Source organism: Thalassophryne amazonica, chromosome 10 (assembly GCF_902500255.1).
Source record: "Thalassophryne amazonica chromosome 10, fThaAma1.1, whole genome shotgun sequence".
In the NCBI taxonomy this organism is placed as follows: Eukaryota; Metazoa; Chordata; class Actinopteri; order Batrachoidiformes; family Batrachoididae; genus Thalassophryne; species Thalassophryne amazonica.
The window spans coordinates 16,916,704-16,941,209 of NC_047112.1; the positions used below are offsets into that span (position 1 = coordinate 16,916,704).

Genomic DNA, 24,506 nt, shown 5'->3' on the forward strand with positions numbered 1-24,506 from the left:
GCACAAAGTGCTGGGATCCCATGTTTTGTGCTGAGAAACGCACCTGGCGAAGATAAATATCGACGACTTCTTTAAAAACACTGCATTTATTCTGATCATTATTATGCTTTTTTTCCCCCCCCTCTCTCTTGGTGCAAGGTTCTAGCTAGGACCTCTGTAGTGCTGGGTAAATTATGTGATCGCGGGTCATAGCTTTGGGGTTCACGGGTCCAGGGGCCCGTGACCCCCCCCCCCCCCCCCCCCCCCCCCCCCCGAAGTTATAGGGTTTTATACCACTAACACATTATTGGCAAGCCTTATTTTAACTCATTTTGGTTGATTTTAGACACACTGAAAGCAAGAATAATAAACAAAAAGATATTTATGTTGTAATATTTGTAACAGCAAAGTTCTTTTTTTGTATGTTTCTGTCAAAGTCGAAGTTAATAAATAATGTTGAAAATGTTAAGAACACAATATTTAATGGACATAACATTTACTCTCCTCTTCAAAAATGACAGCTTTTAATCCAGTGAAGCAGGCAGTTTTTCTGTCATCCTGACAGTTTTGTTTGTGTGGAATTGCATTACTTAAACAATATAACACCTAACTGCCTTTTCTGAACAAGAGCTGAACCTGGACTGATTTGTCAAAACCTGCTCTTTTATATGAAAATCAGTTTTTCACCTCATTGACTGATGCTGTGCCCATCCTCCTTTCTACCCTCCTCCTCCGCTCTCTCTGTCTTTCTCTCCCTCCTTCTCCCACTTGGATCACTCAGGCGTCTGTGGTGTATGACACTCTGAGCTTTTTAGAAACGCAAAGCCTTTCAACTGTAAAATAAACTGTACATTTCTGAATACATCATCGCATATGGCCACAGAAGGACCTCTGGATTAATCCTGGCTTTTCATGGCGGAGTTTTTTTTTTTCTCTTCAGCTCAGAGCGCAGCAGAGACACTGTTTTCAGCTGCTGCCGTTCACAGCCCTGTGGCCACAGAACGCGCTGACTCTCTGATCTCTGCTGATTGCGATTTGATACGAAGAAAATGAGAAATACATTTATTATTCTAAATATTGGTGTAACATTTCAAAACTATGACTAAAACCTTGAAATACAGTCAAATTCGTACATTTTCAGCAACATTTCAGTTAATTTTTTAGAAATTCTGTGCTGGGTGGCACAGCCAATTTGAACCCCAGATCCAGGTGGAAATTTGCAGTACCGGGCGGGCAGAATGAGTAGGACTCTGAAGCTACATCAGATGGCTGAACATTGGCGGGAATACAGGGTTCTCGCCAGCGCAGTTGCGCATAGGAGGCCCCTATGCTGTGATGTGGATCCCCTAGGCTATGACTTTGGGCCCCTATGCTGTGATTTAACTGGCTTTTTATTTTCTTTTCTTTTTTTAAAAGAATATGTCGCATGTTATTTAACGTCTCAGTTAGCAACACAAAGTGGCCCTCAAAATGCAGGGAATTGTGTGTCAAAGGGTTATAAATTTCAAAATTTTCTCAGGGGGGTGCCTCCAGACCCTCCTACAATAGTCGCACCTGCAACGCTCGTTGCATGGCTATGCCCCGCTAAGTTTGCCCTATGCTGTGAAAAAATTCTGTTTAGAACCCTGAAATATATTTTAACTTTTATAATAACTTATTTTTCTTCTTGTTGATGGGACAAAGTGCCGTAGTTCTCTGGTTCAGGCTGAGAAACACACCCAGAGCAGACAAACAGAGGGACTTCTTTTAAAAATGCTGCGTTTCTTCAATAATTTTCACAATAAGGAATTAAAGTATTTCCCAGACGTGATCTTCCAAAACAAGAATGTCTTATCGTCAGGTTGCAATGATGAATCTGACTGAAATGATGTAACATGTCAGATTAAGACTTTATATTTACTCCTTGTATGAATGGTTTTAGAAAGTGGATGTTTATACATAGCCGTATTAATAACATTCATATGTAGCGCAGCCTCCTTATGGTTATGGTCATGTGAGGACTAGTTTTTTTTTTTTTTTTTTTTTTTCTCTGCTGAGCCAAATCAATGGGCAGAAGTGATTAGTGCTCAGTCCATTATTGTGGTACCACAGGCTTCTCTGTGACATTGAGAGCAACACAGTGCCATGTCTTTTTAAAATACAAGAAACGCACTGCTTCACCTTTAAATACACAAGTCTATTTCAAGTAATGAGCACGGATGCTCTTTCATTTTACTCAATATCTCGTTTTGAAAAGTTCTAACTTGTACTGCCTGCTACAGTACGCTCTTGCCTTCTCTGTTTTTCATGGGAGCATTACAGCGCTACATACCGGTCTGACATGTACAGTATTTTCAGTGACCCATAGCTGACATGGAATGTTGTCAACCAATTCGGGAACAATATATATATATATTTTTTGTCCTAATCGGTTCGGGAATGTCAGTTTTGGGGTGGAACCCAAAACCAGCAACATTAAAATACAGTTTCTGTTTAGAATTAACCAGTTGGTTGAAAAATTCTAGTTCAAAGCCCTGATTAAAATACCAAAATAGCGTAATTTACAGTCTACATCTCCAGTCATTCAAGATGACACAAAAGTGGTCTCAGCTCATCACAGTCTTCAACACAATCTGTTGGTCAGGCTGCTGACAACTGCTATTCATCGGTGAACATTTTAACAAAGTTAAAATCTAACCAAACCAAACTACCAGAAGACAAAAGGAATGTATTGAAAATGTGTCCAAGATTCCACTTCAGGCTCAGTTTGTTTCTTGTCCCTAACAGTTTGAAACTGGTCGGTGTTGATGCAGTATGGTGACCGATGCCCACAAATAAAATAAGTAGTGGCCATTTTCACATCGAACAAATTTAACCTAATATGTAGCATTAGATTTACTGAGATGATAAACTCTATGACTTGCAGGGAGCTGGAGAGATGTGACAGCTATGAACACACGAGGGCACCGTTGTGTGATGTTCTGATCAGAGTAACTTCCTGCAGGAATGAATATTGAAACAGACCCACCCTTGTTTTCCACTTTTGTGAGGTCTGAATGATCAGTTCGTCAGTCTTAACGTTTTATCACCACTTGCTCATAGGCTCCGGCACCAACCCTGCGATCACAAAAAGTGCTTGTTAGTCATCCTTTAGTTATTTGATTGGCTCAGAATACGACCAACAACGTGGCAATTCCATTTGATATAACAAATATAGCAAAGCTCCTGGCAGGCAGCAATAAACACTGGGTGCATTTAATACGTTTTGTTCAACAGAACACTTTTTAGCTGAAAAATCTATCATTTTAAAAAACATTCTTCCTATATCTTTACAGTGTGGCAGCATCAAACATTGTTGAAAGAACATGCTGATTATTTTGCCAATTATAGCCAAATATATACAATTTACTAACAATTATTATTGGTGACTACTTTTTAAATCATGTAACTTTACCAGTGGAGGTATTTATTTTTGCCATAAATAGGCTCACCTGGTGGGAAGGTGATGACTTCCGAGAGCTGTACTTCCTCCAGGACCCACAAACAAACGCAAACCCTCCTCTGAAAGACAGTCGTAGTAACATTCAGTTGGTTTATTATTGAGAGAAAAAAGCCACATCCTCCTGTATGAATCATATCATCGAGCGCAGCCAGTTGCTAAGCAATCTAAAAATAATCTATTGACAGCTTTCTTCTGCAGCTTTTAGCTGCATGAGACCTTGGAAGGAGGAAAAAAAAAAGTCATCCCCACAGCATACAGGCTGACTCACAGGCACGTTTTCAATACAACTACTGTTTCGGGCTTTTAGTGTGTACAGTCAGGTCCTTAAGTAGTTGGTCATTTTTGTTACTATGACTTTGTACACCAGTGGATCAAGTTTTATATGAGCCAGTCAACCTTTAATTGACTTGACTTTTTTTTATTTTAAAGGCTGTTTTTTTTTATTTGCTCAGTGTTAAATACTACACACTGTGCATTCATTTTGTCTGCATTTGTGTGTTCTCTGAAAGCTTGCGGATATGGCCAAAATGAAGCAGTACCACTGGAAATCACGGGGGTAGTGTAGCCATAGTTTAAGTAAAACCCAAACCTAGGCAAAAAGGACAGGATGAAGACCAGATAGCACAAACGCACATTTCTTTTGCAGGAGAAACATTAAAACTTCAACTGTCTGCAGTTCCCTCTAGAGCATAGGCATCAAACTGATTCCAGAAAGGGCCAAGAAGGTGCAGGTTTTCTTTGTAGTCACCAACTCGACCAGGTGATTTCACTGATGAACTCATCCCATCTGCTCAAAGTGATGCTAATCAGTGAAATCACTTGGTGGAGTTGATGGTTGCAAAGAAAACCCGCACTCTCTTGGCTAGGGGTGTAACGATTCATTTTAACGATTCGGTTCATATCGCGATTCACGGTTGAGATACGATTCAAGGATGATGTTGGTTCTTTTAGAACAATACGATCTGAAACGATTCAGTGATGTGAAATCGATTCTGTAACTTTTTAGCCAAAAATTTAACCAGTGTGACTGTGAAATAAATACCTGTATAATTGTGTGAAGCAGGTAATGTGTGGATTGAACTGGGCTTCTGAACCAGCTGCAATCACGTTGCTGGTGTTATCTGTGATGATGGCAGGATTCTTATTGGAGATTTTCCACTCCGTGCAGACTTCACACAGTAACATAATGAAGAAAGGTCTTCATTTTCCACTCCGGATCAATTTTAGTATGATGTCCAGCCATCTGTCGTTATTGCTACTCGTTCAGCCGTGTGTGACATCCCATGGCGCTTTAGTAGGTGGTTGGAGAGATTTGTTGTGTTGCTGTGGTATTTTACAAACAGCGAGCGACTTAATTATACCATCTCTGTCTTTGTTAAAGCCAAAGTGTTTCCACACACTGGAGCGCAATAGTGGCTTGATGATCTTTTGCTCACTGGCTTCTCCTCTGTAGCTGCCACGCTGTTTTGTGGTCTGCTGGCGTGTGGCGATGATGTCACAGACAGGGAGACTGAATCCAGTAACATTTAATGTCTTTCTCATTAAAAGTGCTAACAAAACATATCCATGTTCCTAGTATCGATACAAGCGCTTTGTTACCTTTTATAGCGATATGTCATCCGGAAGGCTAACTGGCCGAGCACAGATTGAGGTAGTTAGATCATAGGAATATAAATTGATACATCTATTACTTATAGTAGATGAACTGTTACACCCCTACTCTTGGCCCTTTCTGGAATCAGTTTGACACCTAGTGGAATTTATTCTTAACATTCATACCAACATCAAGGAAATGTGGACGTTCATGTACATAAAGGGGGGATAAATGAGCTTTAAGCAGTTCATGTTTCCCTCCAAATGAGACGATCCTCAGATTGAGGCCACCTGTTTCTCCTTCTCCTAAAATGTTTGCCAAATCAACATGTGGATAAAGTATGCATCAGTTGTGGTAACCGCAACCACAAATGTGAGTTGGGGGGGAGTATTGCACTGGTGACCACAAACAAATTATATCCATTTCCACAGAGGCCAAAAATAACTGGACAAACTAACATTGTAGAAATGTAATAATTATTAGGACGTGTGGCTGGTGCCAAAACCTTTCGTCAGTATTGCAAATTAGTGATGGCAAAATCTTTAAAATGCATTTTCATGAATTGTTCTAGAGTTGGTGTCAAATGCAAAATAATCACCAAGTGTGCTAAATGTAGCCCAAGTACATCATCAACTGTTTCAAAATAAATGTTGCCAAAAGTTCTTTTTAATTTGCCCCCTTTGGTGCTGAAATATATTAAAACACTAGTGAAAAAAGTAGGATGACAGTTTTTGAATCTCATCTTTAAAAGATACAGTGGTCTCACTCTCACTCAGTCACTCGCACACAGGGTGTGTACGTGCAACAACACATGTTGCTTATTACTTAAGGACTCTGAAGATTATAATGTATAAATTAAATGTCTAAATTAATATATAAATTAGAATGTTCAAAATTCGCTGGCCCACCTGAATGCATTACATGCGAGTTTTACTGTATACTCTTATTTTCATATTGGCATGGGGCAGGTAAGTCATGTCAACCTTTGGCCGACCCGAGTGAGTCCAGTATAGAGTTTCATATGAATGAGTTACACTTTGGCTTCAGGATTTCAGTGAGCCCATGACTGTATCAGTTCAAACAGCATCCAGCGCTCTGATGTGAATGGGTCTGACACACGTCCAGTAGATGTGACCAAAGGGGTAGCTCTGATTTCATGTCTTACCTTCAGCACTAGAGTCCAGCAGGCTTGGTGTAAAATCTTGACTCTGGAGAATCTTTTCTACAACATCATCAGCATCCACCCGTGTATCATCCATTCTCTTTAGCTGGGATTCGATTGAGTCCTGCTTCACAGGGTGTCTGAGGGAAGAACACAGAGGAGCCATCTTACTGTTGCAAGCGACTTTTCCTTTAATCTGCAAATACCAGACATTTCTCATTTTGAACGTCAGGGTCAAGCTGAGGATTAGGCTGTTAGGAATCATCTTTAAGCTGCCACTTTTTCCCCCTCCCTCATCATGTTATGGATGTGTTGATGTAACACACAATGTTCCTGTTGAGTGTTTTACGCTGATATTTTTGTGTAGCAACATGAAGGAAGAAACAAGTAGCTATATCGGTGGCTGTATGGATAGAAACTGACATAACTGTATTGTCATCTATGAATGAATTATGGCACTCTAAACTGGCATTAAATATTAAGTTGGCAGGATGGCACACTTGTTTGTGGAGAAGGGAAAAAAAAAAGAGTCCATTATCAGGTCTATGGGCTAAGATCATCGTGACACTAAATGGCTTCTGGGAAATGAGAGTAAAAGCACTGCCACTGATTGTCAGAAGGCAGTGTGAAAAACAGTCAAACAGAAGCAGACTCAGGAATTTCTGATTTTTTTTTTTTCCTTTCAAAAACTGAGTAATAAAATGAAGTCAGTTTCTGAATTATCTTGGGGAAAAAGTACCATTTACATAAAATTCCATTTACACTTCTATCATGGATTAATACAAACTGAGCTGACTACATGTTTAATACCCTGACTGGAGTGTGTGCTTTTCCTAAAATTGCTTCTGTACTCATCAAAATGTGACTCACCTGTTGAGTCGTTCACAGGATGATGCGCTTTGGACCGGTGTGCCAGCTGGATTGGTGGCGGTGCTGTTGGGGACTGGGTGTTCAGGTAGAGCGGGGCAGGGTCTGCTTTCTCTTTCTTCGCTGGGCTCTGGGATGCTGCCAATGCCCGTTGATGCACTACCCACTGACTGGTTTCTACGGTGACTGAACTCTGACATGCTAGAGGAACGGGAGTGACTTGTGCTGTATCCTGAGGCAAAAGGAAATTTTTTTTTTTTCCCTCCAAATGTAGATGCTCATTTTTTAACATGCTCACCTCAGGTTTGCACACTTTAATAACAAACATAAATAACATTCCACTCTTTTCTCTAAAGGTCAGTACAGGTTTTTCCTTGATGTATGAAGGACATGGGAGCAGTGTTCAGCAACCTCTACGCTTCCTCAGATATTTTATTACCGTCACTTGATCTGGCTGTAATGGAAACTGACTGAGCTCTTCAGCCGGAAAATAATTTCATTTCCAGTGAAACCTTTTGTCTGTTCAGCGTTTCTGACCAGTTGAAAATGCACCTTCACAAAAGGCTTGAGGATGGCTCCAAGGTGAGCACGTCCCGGTTCAAACTGTTAACAGCTAGTTTTGAATGCATCTAAGGCTGCAGCTATCGAATATTTTTGGAATCGAATATTCTATTATTTTATCGATTAATCGAGTAATCGGATAAAAGTACCTTTGAGTTTTTAAACACTATCAGTAGTGGCAGGGCTCTCCCTAAAGCACTGGCACAATGTTTCTGTGACATCATGCAGATTTTTAAGTTTAGGGTGTTCTCTCTCTGTTTTGCCGGGTTATTATTTATTTTTTCATATTAAGAGTTTTAGAGCTTTGCCAAACCATAAGCCCAGGCAGTCTGTGAAATCTTCAGTGTGCATTTTTTTCCTTCTTATTGCATATTTAATTTGCACTTTTTATTACTGTGCTTCATTCAGTGTTTAGTGCTGTACAGAGCAGCTCAAACCAAAGTCAAATTCTTTTTCTGTGGATACTTGCCGAATAACACAGCCTTTGAAAAACGGCTGTGGAGTGCAGCGTTTCCACAAAAACTGCCTGTTGATAAAAACTCTTACCAAATCTGAATTAAAGCTTTATTTTAATCATTAAACATGACTCATTTAAAGTGCGCGTCCTTTCGCTTCATCTGCGGAGGTGGAGAACGGCTAGTGGAGAAAAACGTTTTTTTTTTTTTATAATATATACAAACACACTGCTTCACTTTAAATGCACAATAAGTCCGTTTCAGACGATCCGTGCGGACCATTTCTCTTAAAAGGCTTTATTTTACACAGCATATGGCTTTATAAACTTGTAGCATCGCCTGCTACATTGATTAGCGCTATGGTCTTCTTCTGTGTTTTTTGTGGGAGCGTTACAGCGCCACATACAGGCCTGGTGTATGTACTACAGCTTTAAATGAAGCCTCGAGGCAAAGAATTTGCCTCGAACATTTTTTGTAATCGAATTACTCGATGAATCATTTCAGCTCTAAATGCATCATTTGGCGCCTCAAAGTTTTCACCGGAAATATAAACTTTTACAGGGCTGGACTGTAGTTAATGTAATAAAAATAAAGTCTGGGTGTGTGCACTGATGCTGCCACATCCACCAAGCTATGGAACTGCCTTGGGTCATGGATTGCAACCACCCAGTCAGGTAACCGGTCCATCCCACGTCTTAATGGCCCAGTCACATGGCACACGACGATTCCTGAACGAAGGGAAAAAGTAATAAACATCACAATTCGTTGAGAAAAGGTGGACGAAAGGGCTTTTATCACCGAACAGTCTGCGAAGCAAGAGCGCAAAAGGGACGAAAGAGGAAATTAACAAAACTGAAGCTCACGATCTCGACGAAACGCGCCTGGAGCCACAGCTGCAGCAGTGTGTGTCTGCGTCTCTGAGTTCCAGGACTCGGCGCTGGGACGGAGCTCACAGCACCTGAGTCCTGGAGAAACTGCAAACAGAATCTGTGGAGATCTGTGTGCACGTCGGTGGACCACCTGCTCTGGTTCCTCGTCCAGAACAAAAGAGGGATCATCTCCATTATCAGAATCCTCACTGTCTGTTAACACGCTGCGCGCTCCGTCTTCCTCCAATTTAAAAAAAAGTGCGCCGTGGTCACTGCTGCATCACAGTATTATGTTCTAAGCCATATATATTGATTTATAACAAAACTGTCAAAATTTAATATGCGCTTTGAATCAGGATATGTCATTCAAAGCGCATATTAAACAAATATGTAGGACTGCTTTTTTGCATTTACGCAATATCTCTAAAATTAGAAAGGTCTTGTCTCAGAGTGATGCTGAAAAACTAATTCATGCATTTATTTCCTCTAGGCTGGACTATTGTAATTCAATATTATCAGGTTGTCCTAAAAGTTCCCTGAAAAGCCTTCAGTTAATTCAAAATGCTGCAGCTAGAGTACTAACGGGGACTAGAAGGAGAGAGCATATCTCACCCATATTGGCCTCTCTTCATTGGCTTCCTGTTAATTCTAGAATAGAATTTAAAATTCTTCTTCTTACTTATAAGGTTTTGAATAATCAGGTCCCATCTTATCTTAGGGACCTCATAGTACCATATCACCCCAATAGAGCGCTTCGCTCTCAGACTGCAGGCTTACTTGTAGTTCCTAGGGTTTGTAAGAGTAGAATGGGAGGCAGAGCCTTCAGCTTTCAGGCTCCTCTCCTGTGGAACCAGCTCCCAATTCAGATCAGGGAGACAGACACCCTCTCTACTTTTAAGATTAGGCTTAAAACTTTCCTTTAGTTATGCTGCTATAGACTTAGACTGCTGGGGGGTTCCCATGATGCACTGAGTGTTTCTTTCTCTTTTTGCTCTGTATGTACCTCTCTGCATTTAATCATTAGTGATCGATCTCTGCTCCCCTCCACAGCATGTCTTTTTCCTGGTTCTCTCCCTCAGCCCCAACCAGTCCCAGCAGAAGACTGCCCCTCGCTGAGCCTGGTTCTGCTGGAGGTTTCTTCCTGTTAAGAGGGAGTTTTTCCTTCCCACTGTTGCCAAGTGCTTGCTCACAGGGGGTCGTTTTGACCGTTGGGGTTTTTATGTAATTATTGTATGGCCTTGCCTTACAATATAAAGCGCCTTGGGGCAACTGTTTGTTGTGATTTGGCGCTATATAAATTGATTGACTATATTGACTAAAAGGGAGAATAAATATAAGTGTAAAGATGTTTGAATATATCAGAACAGTAAATTAATCAGTGCGTGTGAACGCGCACGGTTATTTCCACCAGCTGATCACTGATCCACAATGTGAATTCTTCCTTCCAGAACAGCTCTTTATATAATCATTTTGATTCATCTACCTGTTGCCACATGTACAGAAGGCCTGGATTGTCATTCCTACACTCATATTGTTATATTTAATACAAAATAAAAAGCGCACGCAGGAGCTCCTGCTGCCGCTGATGCTGCATTCAAGTACCGTCGGAAATTACACAACTTTTGTTGTTTCAAATTCAACAGTTGCTTGTGGCAAAATAATTAATTATATCCACACAAAAGATTAATTCAGGCCTATGTAAGGTGCCTGAACCCATTGAAGCTGCTCCCCCACACAGATCAAAAAAATCCAAGCAAACAGGTTGAGTTTGTCCTGTAATTTCCGATGTATATGAACGCAGCAGCAGCCTCAGCACTCACAAACGCTTCTGCGCTGTGTGAAAACGTTCAGCTGCTCCAACGAACAATAACGTTACAAAAAACTACACAAACGCTTAAAAACGTTAAGAATGACAGCAAAACGAGACAGACGAATTGAGGTTTTCGTTGCCCTTCGTTCAAAATTTTCAACAGTTTAAAAATCCTGATGACACGCCAGCTGCAGGAACGAGGCTGCGAAGGTTAAACGATGTCAACGACAGTCAACGAAAGTCTAGATTTGTTGTTTCATCAGGGCTTCATCACCCTTCGTTAAGTGCCGTGTGACTGGGCCTTAAAGTAACCACTCATCCTACCACCAGGTGAAATTTGGGCATCTCCTTAACCCCATCTAACTGCTGAGGTCCTCAAAACTGAGACACCTGTGGCCGGATCAGGCCCAAAGAAACACATCACAAGCCTAAATTGTTGTAGCTGACATTCCCTCACAGTACAAGTGATATTCCTTGTTTTACCGTTTGTTTCATTCCAGTACTATCCAAAGATCCTGGGTACTTATCTTGTAGTTCTGCTTAGCTATTGTCAATGTCCCCACCAAAGAGGTTGTTTTAGTTGCCGTTTGTTTGATTTTCTCACAAGGACATCAATCGATTTCAATGAAATTTGTTGGAGAGGTACATCTTGGACCAGGATGCACCAGTTAAATTTTGCTGTGGATCTGGATCAAAGGGCAGAAAATACAACCTCCTTAGTGGGGGAGGAATCGTGATCAGGATCAAAAATTAATTAAGATAACAGGTCAGCAGTAATCACAATGTACAAATGTTAATGAGGGAGGGTGGACGACAAGAAATGACCTCACAATGTGTCAACAGAGATGTTAACAAAGGAGTGTTGGATGTTGAAAACCTTAGCACATTTTTGAAAAGTACAAACCAGATAAAATAATGTGTAATAACTTCCTCTGTACACTGAAAAACAGTCAGTCAGTCAAAAACAATTAAAATCTGGTTCCTACCTGACAGTTTAGACTGTTGGCTAGCATAGCTGGATGTTCGTGAATGACCGCAACCCCCAAACTCATCTGGACCAACTGCACTCTTGCCGTCTCGACTCTCTGTCAAGTCAGAAAATAGGGTGGGTGTGGAGAGTCAGATGGGATGATAAAAGCCTGAAGTTTAAGCAACATTTTAGTTATTTATTTATTTTTGTGAATATTTACCTCTCCCAATGGTGCTATTAAGGAAAGAATAATTATTCAACATTTAAACAGTAGATGTCCACTGTTGCCCTGCAAAACAGACCTCTAAAAATTCTAATTCTCTGTATTTTGGTCCTTGGCAGAAGAATTAACTATGTGTCCTAGTTATTAAAAGTAGCACTGTCTAAAAGTTAATTTAAACTGGTCACCCTCGAGAGTATAAAGATTAGTGCAGAACACAGTGCTTTTGCTCCAGCAGGCCTAAACCTAACATAAAAACTTTACTGTTTTCATTCACCACATTTCAAAGTGATTAGCAGCCTCGCAGTCGAACTAAGGCGAGAGTGCATCGAGACAGTTGAGACCAAGGCAGGGCTACACTGAGTTGAGACCAGCACCAGACTACTGCAAGTCCCACACGACATGATGCATTTACAATAAAATGTGGAAAATGCAATGTTGTTGTGGACTTGAAATAAAATTCAGAGTATGTTTGAGGCAGAGATGAGACCAAGTAAAAAGGCAGTCGCTTCCAAGCCCCAACCTTCAAAAAAAAAAAAACGGTCTTGAGACTGGTCTCAAGACCAAAACCTATTTTGAGTCAAACATTTATGATTAAAGCTGTTTGGTTACTCTACATGCTTACAAAACTGCAGGTGTGTGTGGGGGGGCTTTTAAAACAGACCAAAGGCTAAAAGTGCCATTATTCCAATTCAAGGGGTATCAAATCAATATAAGAGGAGTCCCCAAAATTCTGCCAGCTGTTATATAAAGTAGAGATGTTGGTTTATCCAATCTTGCAAATTTTGTTAAAAAGGCTGATGGCGCAGGCCACCAGGTGGTGCTAAACTTACTCAAAATTGGGCAAGTTGAGTACGAGGTCTGTTAGAAAAGTATCAGACCTTTTTATTTTTTGCAAAAACTATATGGATTTGAATCATGTGCGCTTGCATCAGCCAAGCTTGAACCTTCGTGCGCATGTGTGTTTTTTCACGCCTGTCGGTTGCGTCATTCGCCTGTGGGCAGGCTTTGAGTGAGCACTGGTCCACCCCTCTCGTCAGATTTTCATTGTCAGGAAAATGTCTGAACGGCTGGAGCAGCGCTGCATCAAATTTTTCAAGAAACTGTGTGAAGCCGCAATGGCGTTAGGTCTTCCACCATTCTGAAGATTCAGACGGCTTTCAGTGGCTTTTTGGTCGAGTGAGTATCTGAGAAATTGTGGAAAGCTGGGCATGTCACAACATGTCCCGTGAGACTTCCAACACGGACTTGCTTTTGTTCTCCGCCATTGCGGCTTCGTCCCGACGCGCGAATGCCTCCGCACGTCTTTCATTACAAAATCTCCTTTAACAGTGGAATCTGACGAAAAATGGCTGATGTCCACCTTTTCTGCCATTTCTCTGGTAGTCACACGACGTCCCGGATCAACACAGCCTTCACTTTGAAAATGATCTGGTCATTTCAGCCTGTCGATGGCCGTTCGAAGCGCGGCGCACCCTCAGCCGCTGTGGGCCGTCTTTAATCCAGTTGTAATGCTCCTTAATCTGTGTGATGCCCATAGGATTTTAACCGAAAGCCATCTGAATTTTCCGAATGGTTTCCACCTGGCTGTCTCTCACAGTTTCTTGAAAAATTTGATGCAGCGCTGCTCCAGCCGTTCAGACATTTTCCTGACAATGAAAATCCGACGAGAGGGGTGGACCAGTGCTCACTCAAAGCCTGCCCACAGGCGAATGACACAACCGACAGGCATGAAAAAACACGCATGCGCACGAAGGTTCAAGCTTGGCTGATGCAAGCGCACATGATTATAGTAATAATAATTTATTAATTTATATAGCGCCAAATCACAAGTAATTGCCTCAAGGCGCTTCACAAGCATTTAAAAGCAGAATAAAATTAAATAAGATTAAAATACCATAAAAAATTAAAAGTTAAATAAATAAAACATATATATATATATAAAAAAAAAGACACACAATAAAATACTAATGATAAAACAGGGAGAAGAGATGTGTCTTCAACCTGGCTTTAAAAGTCTCCACAGAGTCTGACTGTCATATTTGTGCAGGCAGATCATTCCACAGAGCTGGAGCGCGGTGATAAAAAGCTCTGTAACCCGCTGACCTTTTCTTCACCCTCGGGACACACAATAGTCCTGCACCCTGTGAACGCAGAGCCCTTGCCGGCACATAGGACTCAACCAGGCCGGCCAGATAGGGGGGCGCCAGTCCGTGAACAATTTTATAGGCCAATAGTAATACCTTAAAATCTGATCTCAAGGAGACCGGAAGCCAGTGAAGGGATTCCAGAACCGGCGTAATATGATCAAACCTTCTGCTTCGCGTCAGAAGTCTGGCAGCAGCATTTTGAACCAGCTGAAGACCCCTGATGCTGGACTGTGGTAAACCAGAAAACAAAGCATTACAATAGTCCAATCTAGAAGAGACAAACGCATGAACCAGAGTCTCAGCATCAGCCACAGACAGGATGGGACGAATCTTTGCTATATTTCTTAAATGAAAGAAAGCAGTCCTCGTAATGTTTCTAATGTGGAGGTCAAAGGACAACGTAGGATCAAAAATTACCCCAAGGTTCCTCACTTTGTCAGTATGATGTTTAACACATGAACCCAGGCTAAGCGCCAGCTGATCAAATTGATGCTGATGTCTTGCTGGACCAAGAACCATCATTTCAGTCTTATCAGAGTTCAAAAGTAGAAAGTTGCTAGATATCCAACTTCTCACTGATGCGAGACAGTCCTGTAAAGATTTTATGTGGACAGGATTTCCAGCAGCTATCAGCATATACAACTGAGTATCATCAGCATAGCAATGAAAAGCAACCCCAAAACGCCGCAAAATGTTCCCAAGAGGTGCCATATACAGGGAAAGAAGCAGGGGACCCAGAACGGATCTCTGCGGAACCCCAAAATTCATGCCCTTAAAGTCAGAGGTAGTGTCATTGCACAAAACACAGTGGGAACGACCAGACAAATAAGACGTCAGCCACGCAAGAGCAGTTCTAGTACTCCCAAAACAGTTTTCTAGCCTATCAAGTAGAATATGATGATCAACTGTGTCAAACGCAGCACTGAGATCCAACAACACCAATACTGTAGTAGTATCCGAGTCCATTGTTCGCAGAAGATCATTAACTACTTTAATAAGTGCTGTTTCTGTGGAGTGATGTCTTCTAAAAGCAGACTACAGTGGCTCAAAAAGGTCATTCTCAGTAAGATAGTCCACAAGCTGCCGTGAAACCACCTTTTCCAGAATTTTAGAGCAGAATGACAGATTTGATATCGGCCTATAATTTTTCAAAACACCAGGATCAAGATTAGATTTCTTGAGTAGCGGTTTAACCACGGCAGATTTAAAACAATTTGGAACAGATCCAGAGTTTAAAGAAAGGTTAATTTCCAGCACAGTCGGCCCAAGAATGGGCCAAAGATCCTTAAACAATTTTGTTGGTATAGGATCAAATACACAGGTTGTGCTTCTAGTAGACATCACAAGTTTCGTCAGCACACCTTGTGAGATACTGTTAAATTCCGTGAATCTAGGTATCACCTCAGTAGTAGTCCCCAGCTCAGTAGCTGGATACAATGACTGGACCAAAGTATGCTGAGATGTGCTCCACCTAATATCTTCTATTTTCTTTTCGATTCAAATCCATATAGTTTTTGCAGAAAATAAAAAGGTCCGATACTTTTCTAACAGACCTCGTATGTTGGTCCCCCTAGTGGCCAACGGCATCAAGATCCCAATGTTTTTTCAGTTGCATTTGATAGAGTAGGGCCTATATTTGTTGATAACATTGAAATCTGGTTGGGGTCTTGATGGCACAGAGGGTTATGGGCCTTTAACAGTCAATTTCGCAAAATGACCAGTCTTTAAGCGCCCCCTATATTCAGCGCCATCATTCCCCAACCAAATATGTATAAGATGAAAGAGTTTGCCTCCCTTTTGATAGTTAAACTAGCTTGGAGACTTGATGGCTCTGAATGTTACACCACTTGAAAGATGGAAAGTTAATGAAATATCAATTTTTGCATATTTTTTGCCTTGAACTTTGATGACCCCTGGCAAGATCACCATTTGGTTTGTAGTCGAGAAATTTTGGGAAAGTTCATTTCTTGGTAGGTTCCCTCTCTGAGCCAAGTTTTGTTGAAATCTGAGTCGGCATGAATCACACCCTAATGTAAAACTGCCTGAACTTTAAAAATATTGACTCTTAAGTGTCCCTCTGTCACATGGGAAACATTTTAACATAATACAAAAAAAAGATGTTTTCACATCTGTCATTCCACCACAATCAACATAATCCAAACAGTTTAAACCTTTGGAAAAGGTTAGAAGAAAACGTCCCCTTCCCCCTCAGAGTACATGTGCATATAATTCTATTTTTATCTGTGTAAGAGCCCACAGGGTCACGGCAGATTGTGGCTAATCTAAACAAGAGCAAATATAAATTATACATGAATGAGCTGTGCTACCCTCTAACACTTCCAGAAGGAACAAGCAACATGACACACACATGCAAAACCAGAGAAGTGTGGGCGTGTGTGTCTGACTTAGTGCTTAGCTCATAAGATAATTATAGTGGGCGATTTTAACATCCACACAGATGCTGAGAATGACAGCCAGGCTGACAAAGAGTCAGAGCTCTATTGAGCCGAGTATTCCTTTAACTTTAACTAGTAATGACTTCATGACTTTCTTTGCTAATAAAATTTTAACTATTAGAGAAAAAATTACTCATAACCATCCCAAAGACGTATCGTTATCTTTGGCTGCTTTCAGTGATGCCGGTATTTGGTTAGACTCTTTCTCGCAGATTGTTCTGTCTGAGTTATTTTCATTAGTTACTTCATCCAAACCATCAACATGTCTATTAGACCCCATTCCTACCAGGCTGCTCAAGGAAGCCCTACCATTATTTAATGCTTCGATCTTAAATATGATCAATCTATCTTTATTAGTTGGCTATGTACCACAGGCTTTTAAGGTGGCAGTAATTAAACCATTACTTAAAAAGCCATCACTTGACCCAGCTATCTTAGCTAATTATAGGCCAATCTCCAACCTTCCTTTTCTCTCAAAAATTCTTGAAAGGGTAGTTGTAAAACAGCTAACTGATCATCTGCAGAGGAATGGTCTATTTGAAGAGTTTCAGTCAGGTTTTAGAATTCATCATAGTACAGAAACAGCATTAGTGAAGGTTACAAATGATCTTCTTATGGCCTCAGACAGTGGACTCATCTCTGTGCTTGTTCTGTTAGACCTCAGTGCTGCTTTTGATACTGTTGACCAGAAAATGTTATTACAGAGATTACAGCATGCCATAGGTATTAAAGGCACTGCGCTGCGGTGGTTTGAATCATATTTATCTAATAGATTACAATTTGTTCATGTAAATGGGGAATCTTCTTCACAGACTAAGGTTAATTATGGAGTTCCACAAGGTTCTGTGCTAGGACCAATTTTATTCACTTATACATGCTTCCCTTAGGCAGTATTATTAGACGGCATTGCTTAAATTTTCATTGTTACGCAGATGATACCCAGCTTTATCTATCCATGAAGCCAGAGGACACACACCTCTAAAACTAATTCATGCATTTATTTCCTCTAGGCTGGACTATTGTAATTCATTATTATCAGGTTGTCCTAAAAGTTCCCTGAAAAGCCTTCAGTTAATTCAAAATGCTGCAGCTAGAGTGCTAACAGGGACTAGAAGGAGAGAGCATATCTCACCCATATTGGCCTCTCTTCATTGGCTTCCTGTTAATTCTAGAATAGAATTTAAAATTCTTCTTCTTACTTATAAGGTTTTGAATAATCAGGTCCCATCTTATCTTAGGGACCTCATAGTACCATATCACCCCAATAGAGCGCTTCGCTCTCAGACTGCAGGCTTACTTATAGTTCCTAGGGTTTGTAAGAGCAGAATGATAGGCAGAACCTTCAGCTTTCAGGCTCCTCTCCTCTGGAACCAGCTCCCAATTCGGATCAGGGAGACAGACACCCTCTCTACTTTTAAGATTAGGCTTAAAACTTTCCTTTTTGCTAAAGCTTATAGTTAGGGCTGGATCATGTGACCCTGAGCCATCCCTAGTTATGCTGCTATAGACGTAGACTGCTGGGGGGTTCCCATGATGCACTGAGTGTTTCTTTCTCTTTTTGCTCTGTATGCACCACTCTGCATTTAATCATTAGTGATTAAATCTCTGCTCCCCTCCACAGCATGTCTTTTTCCTGGTTCTCTCCCTCAGCCCCAATCAGTCCCAGCAGAGGACTGCCCCTCCCTGGGCCTGGTTCTCCTGGAGGTTTCTTCCTGTTAGGGGGGGGGGTTTCCTTCCCACTGTTGCCAAGTGCTTGCTCACAGGGGGTCGTTTTGACCGTTGGGGGTTTTTCCGTAATTATTGTATGGCCTTGCCTTACAATATAAGGCGCCTTGGGGCAACTGTTTGTTGTAATTTGGCGCTATATAAATAAAATTTATTTGATTTGATTTGTGTGTGTGGGGGGGGGGGGGGGGTGGGGAAGAGAAGTGTAGCAAGAATTGAACAAAACCAGGGATGGATCAGTTATCATGCATGTTTGCATCATATACACTACCAGTCAAAAGTATAAATTCTTATTTACTTGAAGTATGTTCAACGATTTGATGAGTAGTGTATTATTAGGGGAGCAACTAATGATTCTTCCCTTTTTCACTTGGGGTCGCCACCTGTAGAGCAGGTAGCAAAGTGGATAAGGAGCTGGCCTACTAATATGTTCGAGTCCCACTCATACTACCAGTCTGTGAACCTGGATAGGAGACTCACTCTACACAGTCTCAGTCCACCCAGCTGTAAATGGGGACCAGCTTCAGCTGGGGAAGTAACCTGCACTGGACTGGTGTCCCACAGATCTACATGTTGATTCAGCATAAGTTTTACACCGAATGCTCTTCCTGATTCATTCAAGGATGTGAAGTTTCCACCGAATCATGCATTTCTGCAGTTTAGTGGTGTAACAGAGCCACCGTTCCATCCATAATTAAGGCAGAGACCAAATTGGGGTGTCCTACCATTCAGGGCCCTAACAGCAGATCATTTATCTTTACCTCACCCAAATTCTAAGAAGGATGTGCCTCATGTAGCTGATTTAAAAGTTTAATAGTAACTCCCAAATGTTCAGCCTTGTGAAACTATTCATGCATATCAACAGGAGGGAATTTCACCTCTGCACACAACAAATACAACGGCTCTGAGGAATTAACACAGCGACCGACAATTTCTAAAACATACTTAAACCTGAAACAATTGAAAGGTGTAACTGTGTTTGTATTTTGAAGAGTATGCACGAGCACTGACACACAGAAGGAAGGCAGCACACAAACAGACACTGTGCAGTACAACAAGAACCTTGAAGAGGGAAAAAGCATCTAGACTGACTAAGCAGAGCAATGTGGTTTGTCTCACCAACACCGGTTTTATATGAGTCACCTCCTCTCCTCTCCTCCAGCAGACTCTCTCCATCACTCTGGAGCCCGATTACTGTGGCTGTGGAAGGAGGCCTGGCAGGAGAGAAAAGAAAATCAGGCCACTTTTTAAAAAGAAAAATACATAATCAATTTTATACTCATGGAAGGCGGGGCAGACTCATATCAGAACCAAGTTAACCCAGAAACCCAAAACCTGCACAGATACAACATTAAAATGGCCAGTAGTCATTTAATTAAATTATCATTCCCCTGTATTAGGCCATCTGCAAACATTGGATTTACAACCATATGAATAAAATAACTTACGTTTTAAAACAGGGGTCCCCTGACATGAGCTGCGTACTGATGATAACCTGTTTAAAACAACAAAATACATCAAATGTTCTAACAATTTTAGCAGTATATGATGAGATCAAACAAATAATGAGATAATCAAACAAATAATTAGGAGAAGCTAATATGTAACTAATGTTCAACAAGAATGGAGTGTGTATATCCCCACAGTGTTTGGAGAAGTTTTTGAAACTGTATGAATCCTTTTAGGAGCTGTGTGACTTCATTGGTGATGTGAGAATTTTTTTTCAAAATCCACCAGGAGCTAATGGCCTCTTGCAGCGGGTCACTTCAAGTCAGCAGAACACAGAGTGTATTTCAAAGCTCCCCTTGATACAAGTAATACGTAAGTACAAATAATAAATGTTTGAGTTCAATGGTATGAATATTTCATGAGGTAAAAGCTGGAACATACCATTCAATGAGACAACCAAATCAAATATTCGTTCCATTGAAAGACTGTAAAAACATTCATTATTTGTTTTATATAACGGCTAAAACAGATCCTTGTCATTTGTTATTTTATAACTTTCTAAACAACAGAAAAGGGACTTACATTTTGGTGTTCCACTGCTGCTAAAGTCCAAATTGTGACATGTAGTTCGTGCTGCTGTGCACTGACTTAGGACTTCCAATAAAAAAGACTGTGTAGTTCCTCAGTCCAGCCAAAAATCACATCAGCTTTTCATGCATCCAGATGGTGTACAGGAGTGGATTTTGTGTGTGTGTGTGCGTGCGGGTGTGTGCTACAAGAACTAGCATCGTCAGTTAGCTCAATTAAATCGCCTCGCTTCTGTTGCTGTCCCGCGTGCGCGCACTCATTCAAAAGGGACGCACTTGTGCGCATGTGTACTACCAAATAAGGACTGTGTATTTCCTTCGTGCAGCAAAAAAAAAAAAAAAAAAAAAAAAGAAATTAGTCCATCTTTTCATTCTAACTTCCTGCTAACAGCCTCTAGGGGGCTTACAGTACAGTGGATTTGCTTTGCATGTGTGCGCGTGCATGTGCACGCGCAGAGTGCAATGGTACCAAATGTATGGAACCAAATCGCACTCTAAATGCAATGCAACACAAATGGGATGAATAATCCATGTCATGTGACATAAAGCACCAATCAAATGACAAGGATCCGCTCAACCGTTATATAAAAGCTGATATTTCACATTATTGCAAGACTAAAAGCAAACTGAGGCTTTTTACCCGTTACCTTGAGAATGGAGTTATCTTGACGAGTATTTTTGGTATCGTAGCCTTCCAGCAGACATCTACGGGTTGTATTCCCTGAGCCGGCAAACTCAGCCAAATTCAGATCTGCAAAACCGATCTACAGGAGAAGGATGACGGGATGAACGTCGGCCTCGTTCAACACAATTCTGACAATCTGTACAAGATAACGAGACAAACTCCAAACAACATTAACGCCTCCCATCACACCCCAGCAGCAAACGCCACAACATGAGGACCTTCAGTCAGTGAGCTCCTTGCATATTTAAGGAAGATTTAAATTTAGGTAAGATGGGTATTATTTGGTTTACAAATGGAAGAAGCTGTGGAGGATTTACCTTCGCGTATGCCTTTCCGCCCTTCAGCTCCTGTAAAACGGAAGCACAAACTAAATCAGAAGTTAGGGAATGTGTTTCTGCTCCTGATGTCAAAAAGCTGAATTAAAACGTGCTGCCTCCATCTCAAGGAAAAACTAGTGAAATGTTTGGTGCTGTATTAGATGGCTTTTGGCTACAAAATAATTTGGTGTTACACATTTTTACCACTGTTTGGACAACATTCTTGTAGAAAATTTCAACAGTTTCAAGATGTTGATTAAAAATTTCTGTAAAAAGGTCACAAACAATGAGGCCAAAACATTATAAAGAATGGCATATTTATCCTTCAGTCTGTTAAATTTAAAAGTCACAAAAATCTCATTGATCAACCCTCACATACTACTGGTGCTGTAAACAGAATTTGGCCTTCATAAATGTTTGTAAATGTATAACTGTTATATGTATAAATTTGTAACTCCTCTACTCACTACTATTCAGCTGTTTTGAATGTTGTTGAAATTTGACAATCTAACACCAAGGGACTGTTGCTGAGAGGTTTGTTCCTGTTGTAGCGGAAAAACAACGAGTAGCACAGCTGGACAGGCAGAACATTATTTTAGGCATCTAACTTTCTTTACATTTAGTGAGGTAAACGTGCATTTTTATCATTGTAGGCAGGGGCGTAGGTTTGCATATGGACCATAGGGACAAGTCACAACCATTATTTTGGGATGGCAAAATAGTCCCTACCAATATTTAGCATTTTTGTTTATATAACAAAATCATTCACTTTTTTTTTTTTGCGAACTCGATACTATAATTTTAGTCGTCACGTTTTGTGTTTTCGACGTGCCAGAGTGACAGGGTTACCCATGTTGCAATTTCATTGGCTCACGTTCTTCTCACATGGCCGTAAACAAAGCGCATCTCGTGGCAGGCAGTGCTTAATTGTAAAGTGGGAGGTCCCGGAGCGCAGAGGATGGGTGGCTCCGGTGCAGTGTTGCCAGATGTACGATAATTATCGTATTTGTACGATAGTTTTGCCCTCTGTACGATGTATGATCAATAATGGGAAAAATCCAATATGTACGATAATTTCAGTTGGTTGCCCAAACACGCATCTCTCTCTGACACCCAAGAATCATTTTGCAGGCGTTGCACTCAGGCGGCATCAAAGACACAACACACATAGCTTTGGCCGCCCGGGACAACGTCATTTGAAAGCCCGCCCCCTCTCCATACAAAGTAATGAGTTCCCATCCAATCTGTGCCGTGACAGGAAGATTCCCCAACCAACATCTTTTTTTTTTTTTAAACTTTATTTCAACAAATGCAACAACAAACGAACAAAACACAAGAGCAAAGAGATATACAAGAAAAATAAAAAAAGTTCAAGTTCCTTATGGAGGTGTCAACATTTTTTCTGTGTTCAACAAAATCTGCACAAGTGGCCATGGCATCGGATGACGACAGCCACCTCGAGGTTGAATTAGACTCTTTCTAGTCTGGTAATTAAAATGTTTGTGTCCCTTCACAGAAAAAAAAAATCTTTCTAGTAGTGCATTCTAGTTTCCCCATTACTGTTTCCCCATTACTATAATTACTGTTTAAAAATGTGACATAAAATTCTTTGGAAATTAAAAAAAACAACAAAAAAAAAACGCTAAAATAGCTACGTTGTATGCGTTTTGTTTGTGTACGATCATTTCTCCCAAAATACGATAATTTTGAGGTTTTGGTACGATAGTTTCATATTTCATATCTGGCAACACTGCTCCGGTGCAGAAAAACAAGAAGGGCGGGTGGAGGGCTTGCAAACAATGCTGTGCGCCCACACTTAAAATAAACTGTACACCCACACACACCTTCACAAATGACACTAACATCCTGCCTTTTCCTCAGAAATTACTACATTTATGTTTGCTGTCTGTCTCTGTACTTTTTTGTCACTTTTGCGCTCTTTTTCATACTTTTGCCTCGTTTCAAGTCACCGAACGCACTTTACCGTAATATATGCAACATATAGCATGCTGTTGGAAAGCACGGGTTCTTGGCTTGCTGTCAGTGTTAAATTTTTCAGAGTGAGGGCTTACATGAGAACTTACGGTAATCAATCAATCAATCAATTTTTTTATATAGCGCCAAATCACAACAAACAGTTGCCCCAAGGCGCTTTATATTGTAAGGCAAGGCCATACAATAATTATGTAAAACCCCAATGGTCAAAACGACCCCCTGTGAGCAAGCACTTGGCTACAGTGGGAAGGAAAAACTCCCTTTTAACAGGAAGAAACCTCCAGCAGAACCAGGCTCAGGGAGGGGCAGTCTTCTGCTGGGACTGGTTGGGGCTGAGGGAGAGAACCAGGAAAAAGACATGCTGTGGAGGGGAGCAGAGATCGATCACTAATGATTAAATGCAGAGTGGTGCATACAGAGCAAAAAGAGAAAGAAACAGTGCATCATGGGAAACCTCCAGCAGTCTACGTCTATAGCAGCATAACTAAGGGATGGTTCAGGGTCACCTGATCCAGCCCTAACTATAAGCTTTAGCAAAAAGGAAAGTTTTAAGCCTAATCTTAAAAGTAGAGAGGGTGTCTGTCTCCCTGATCTGAATTGGGAGCTGGTTCCACAGGAGAGGAGCCTGAAAGCTGAAGGCTCTGCCTCCCATTCTACTCTTACAAACCTAGGAACTACAAGTAAGCCTGCAGTCTGAGAGCGAAGCGCTCTATTGGGGTGATATGGTACTACGAGGTCCCTAAGATAAGATGGGACCTGATTATTCAAAACCTTATAAGTAAGAAGAAGAATTTTAAATTCTATTCTAGAATTAACAGGAAGCCAATGAAGAGAGGCCAATATGGGTGAGATATGCTCTCTCCTTCTAGTCCCCGTCAGTACTCTACGCTGAATGAGAATCAGCGGCGCATTAGTGTGAAACTTCCGTGTTTTTCCTCTGCGTTATGACATCACAGGCTTCGTTTACCGTAATACACCATATATATCATTGGAAATCCCTTTTTTTTTAAATTAGGTTGCCAGATACCTACAACTGCATTATTGATGAAGAGAATAAATTATACATCTTGGTTGCAAAAACTTATTTTTTTTTTTTTTTTAGCTCCACAAGTATTTTTTTGTTGTCTTGTTCTCTCAGGTGTAGGCCTATCGAATAGATTTGTGATTTTGGGTG

At 40.9% G+C, this 24,506-nt stretch overlaps 1 protein-coding gene across 2 annotated transcripts in view; it reads right to left on the reverse strand.

The window, feature by feature from the left end:
- Positions 1-1,945: 1,945 nt before the first annotated feature.
- Positions 1,946-24,506, reverse strand: part of fam102bb (family with sequence similarity 102 member Bb) — a 29,053-nt gene continuing 6,492 nt past the window's right edge. Inside the window, exons 3-11 of one of the 2 annotated variants that reach the window (XM_034179481.1) lie at positions 21,338-21,367; positions 20,983-21,099; positions 19,748-19,794; positions 19,443-19,513; positions 11,765-11,863; positions 7,087-7,315; positions 6,220-6,356; positions 3,450-3,519; positions 1,946-3,075 (exon numbers count right to left, since the gene is read on the reverse strand). In XM_034179481.1, coding sequence (XP_034035372.1) covers positions 3,033-3,075; positions 3,450-3,519; positions 6,220-6,356; positions 7,087-7,315; positions 11,765-11,863; positions 19,443-19,513; positions 19,748-19,794; positions 20,983-21,099; positions 21,338-21,367 — 843 coding nt within the window. In that variant the 3' untranslated portion in view covers positions 1,946-3,032. Of the gene's footprint in view, positions 3,076-3,449; positions 3,520-6,219; positions 6,357-7,086; positions 7,316-11,764; positions 11,864-19,418; positions 19,514-19,747; positions 19,795-20,982; positions 21,100-21,337; positions 21,368-24,506 lie in introns of both variants that reach the window. The other variant, XM_034179480.1, reaches the window with a different exon arrangement.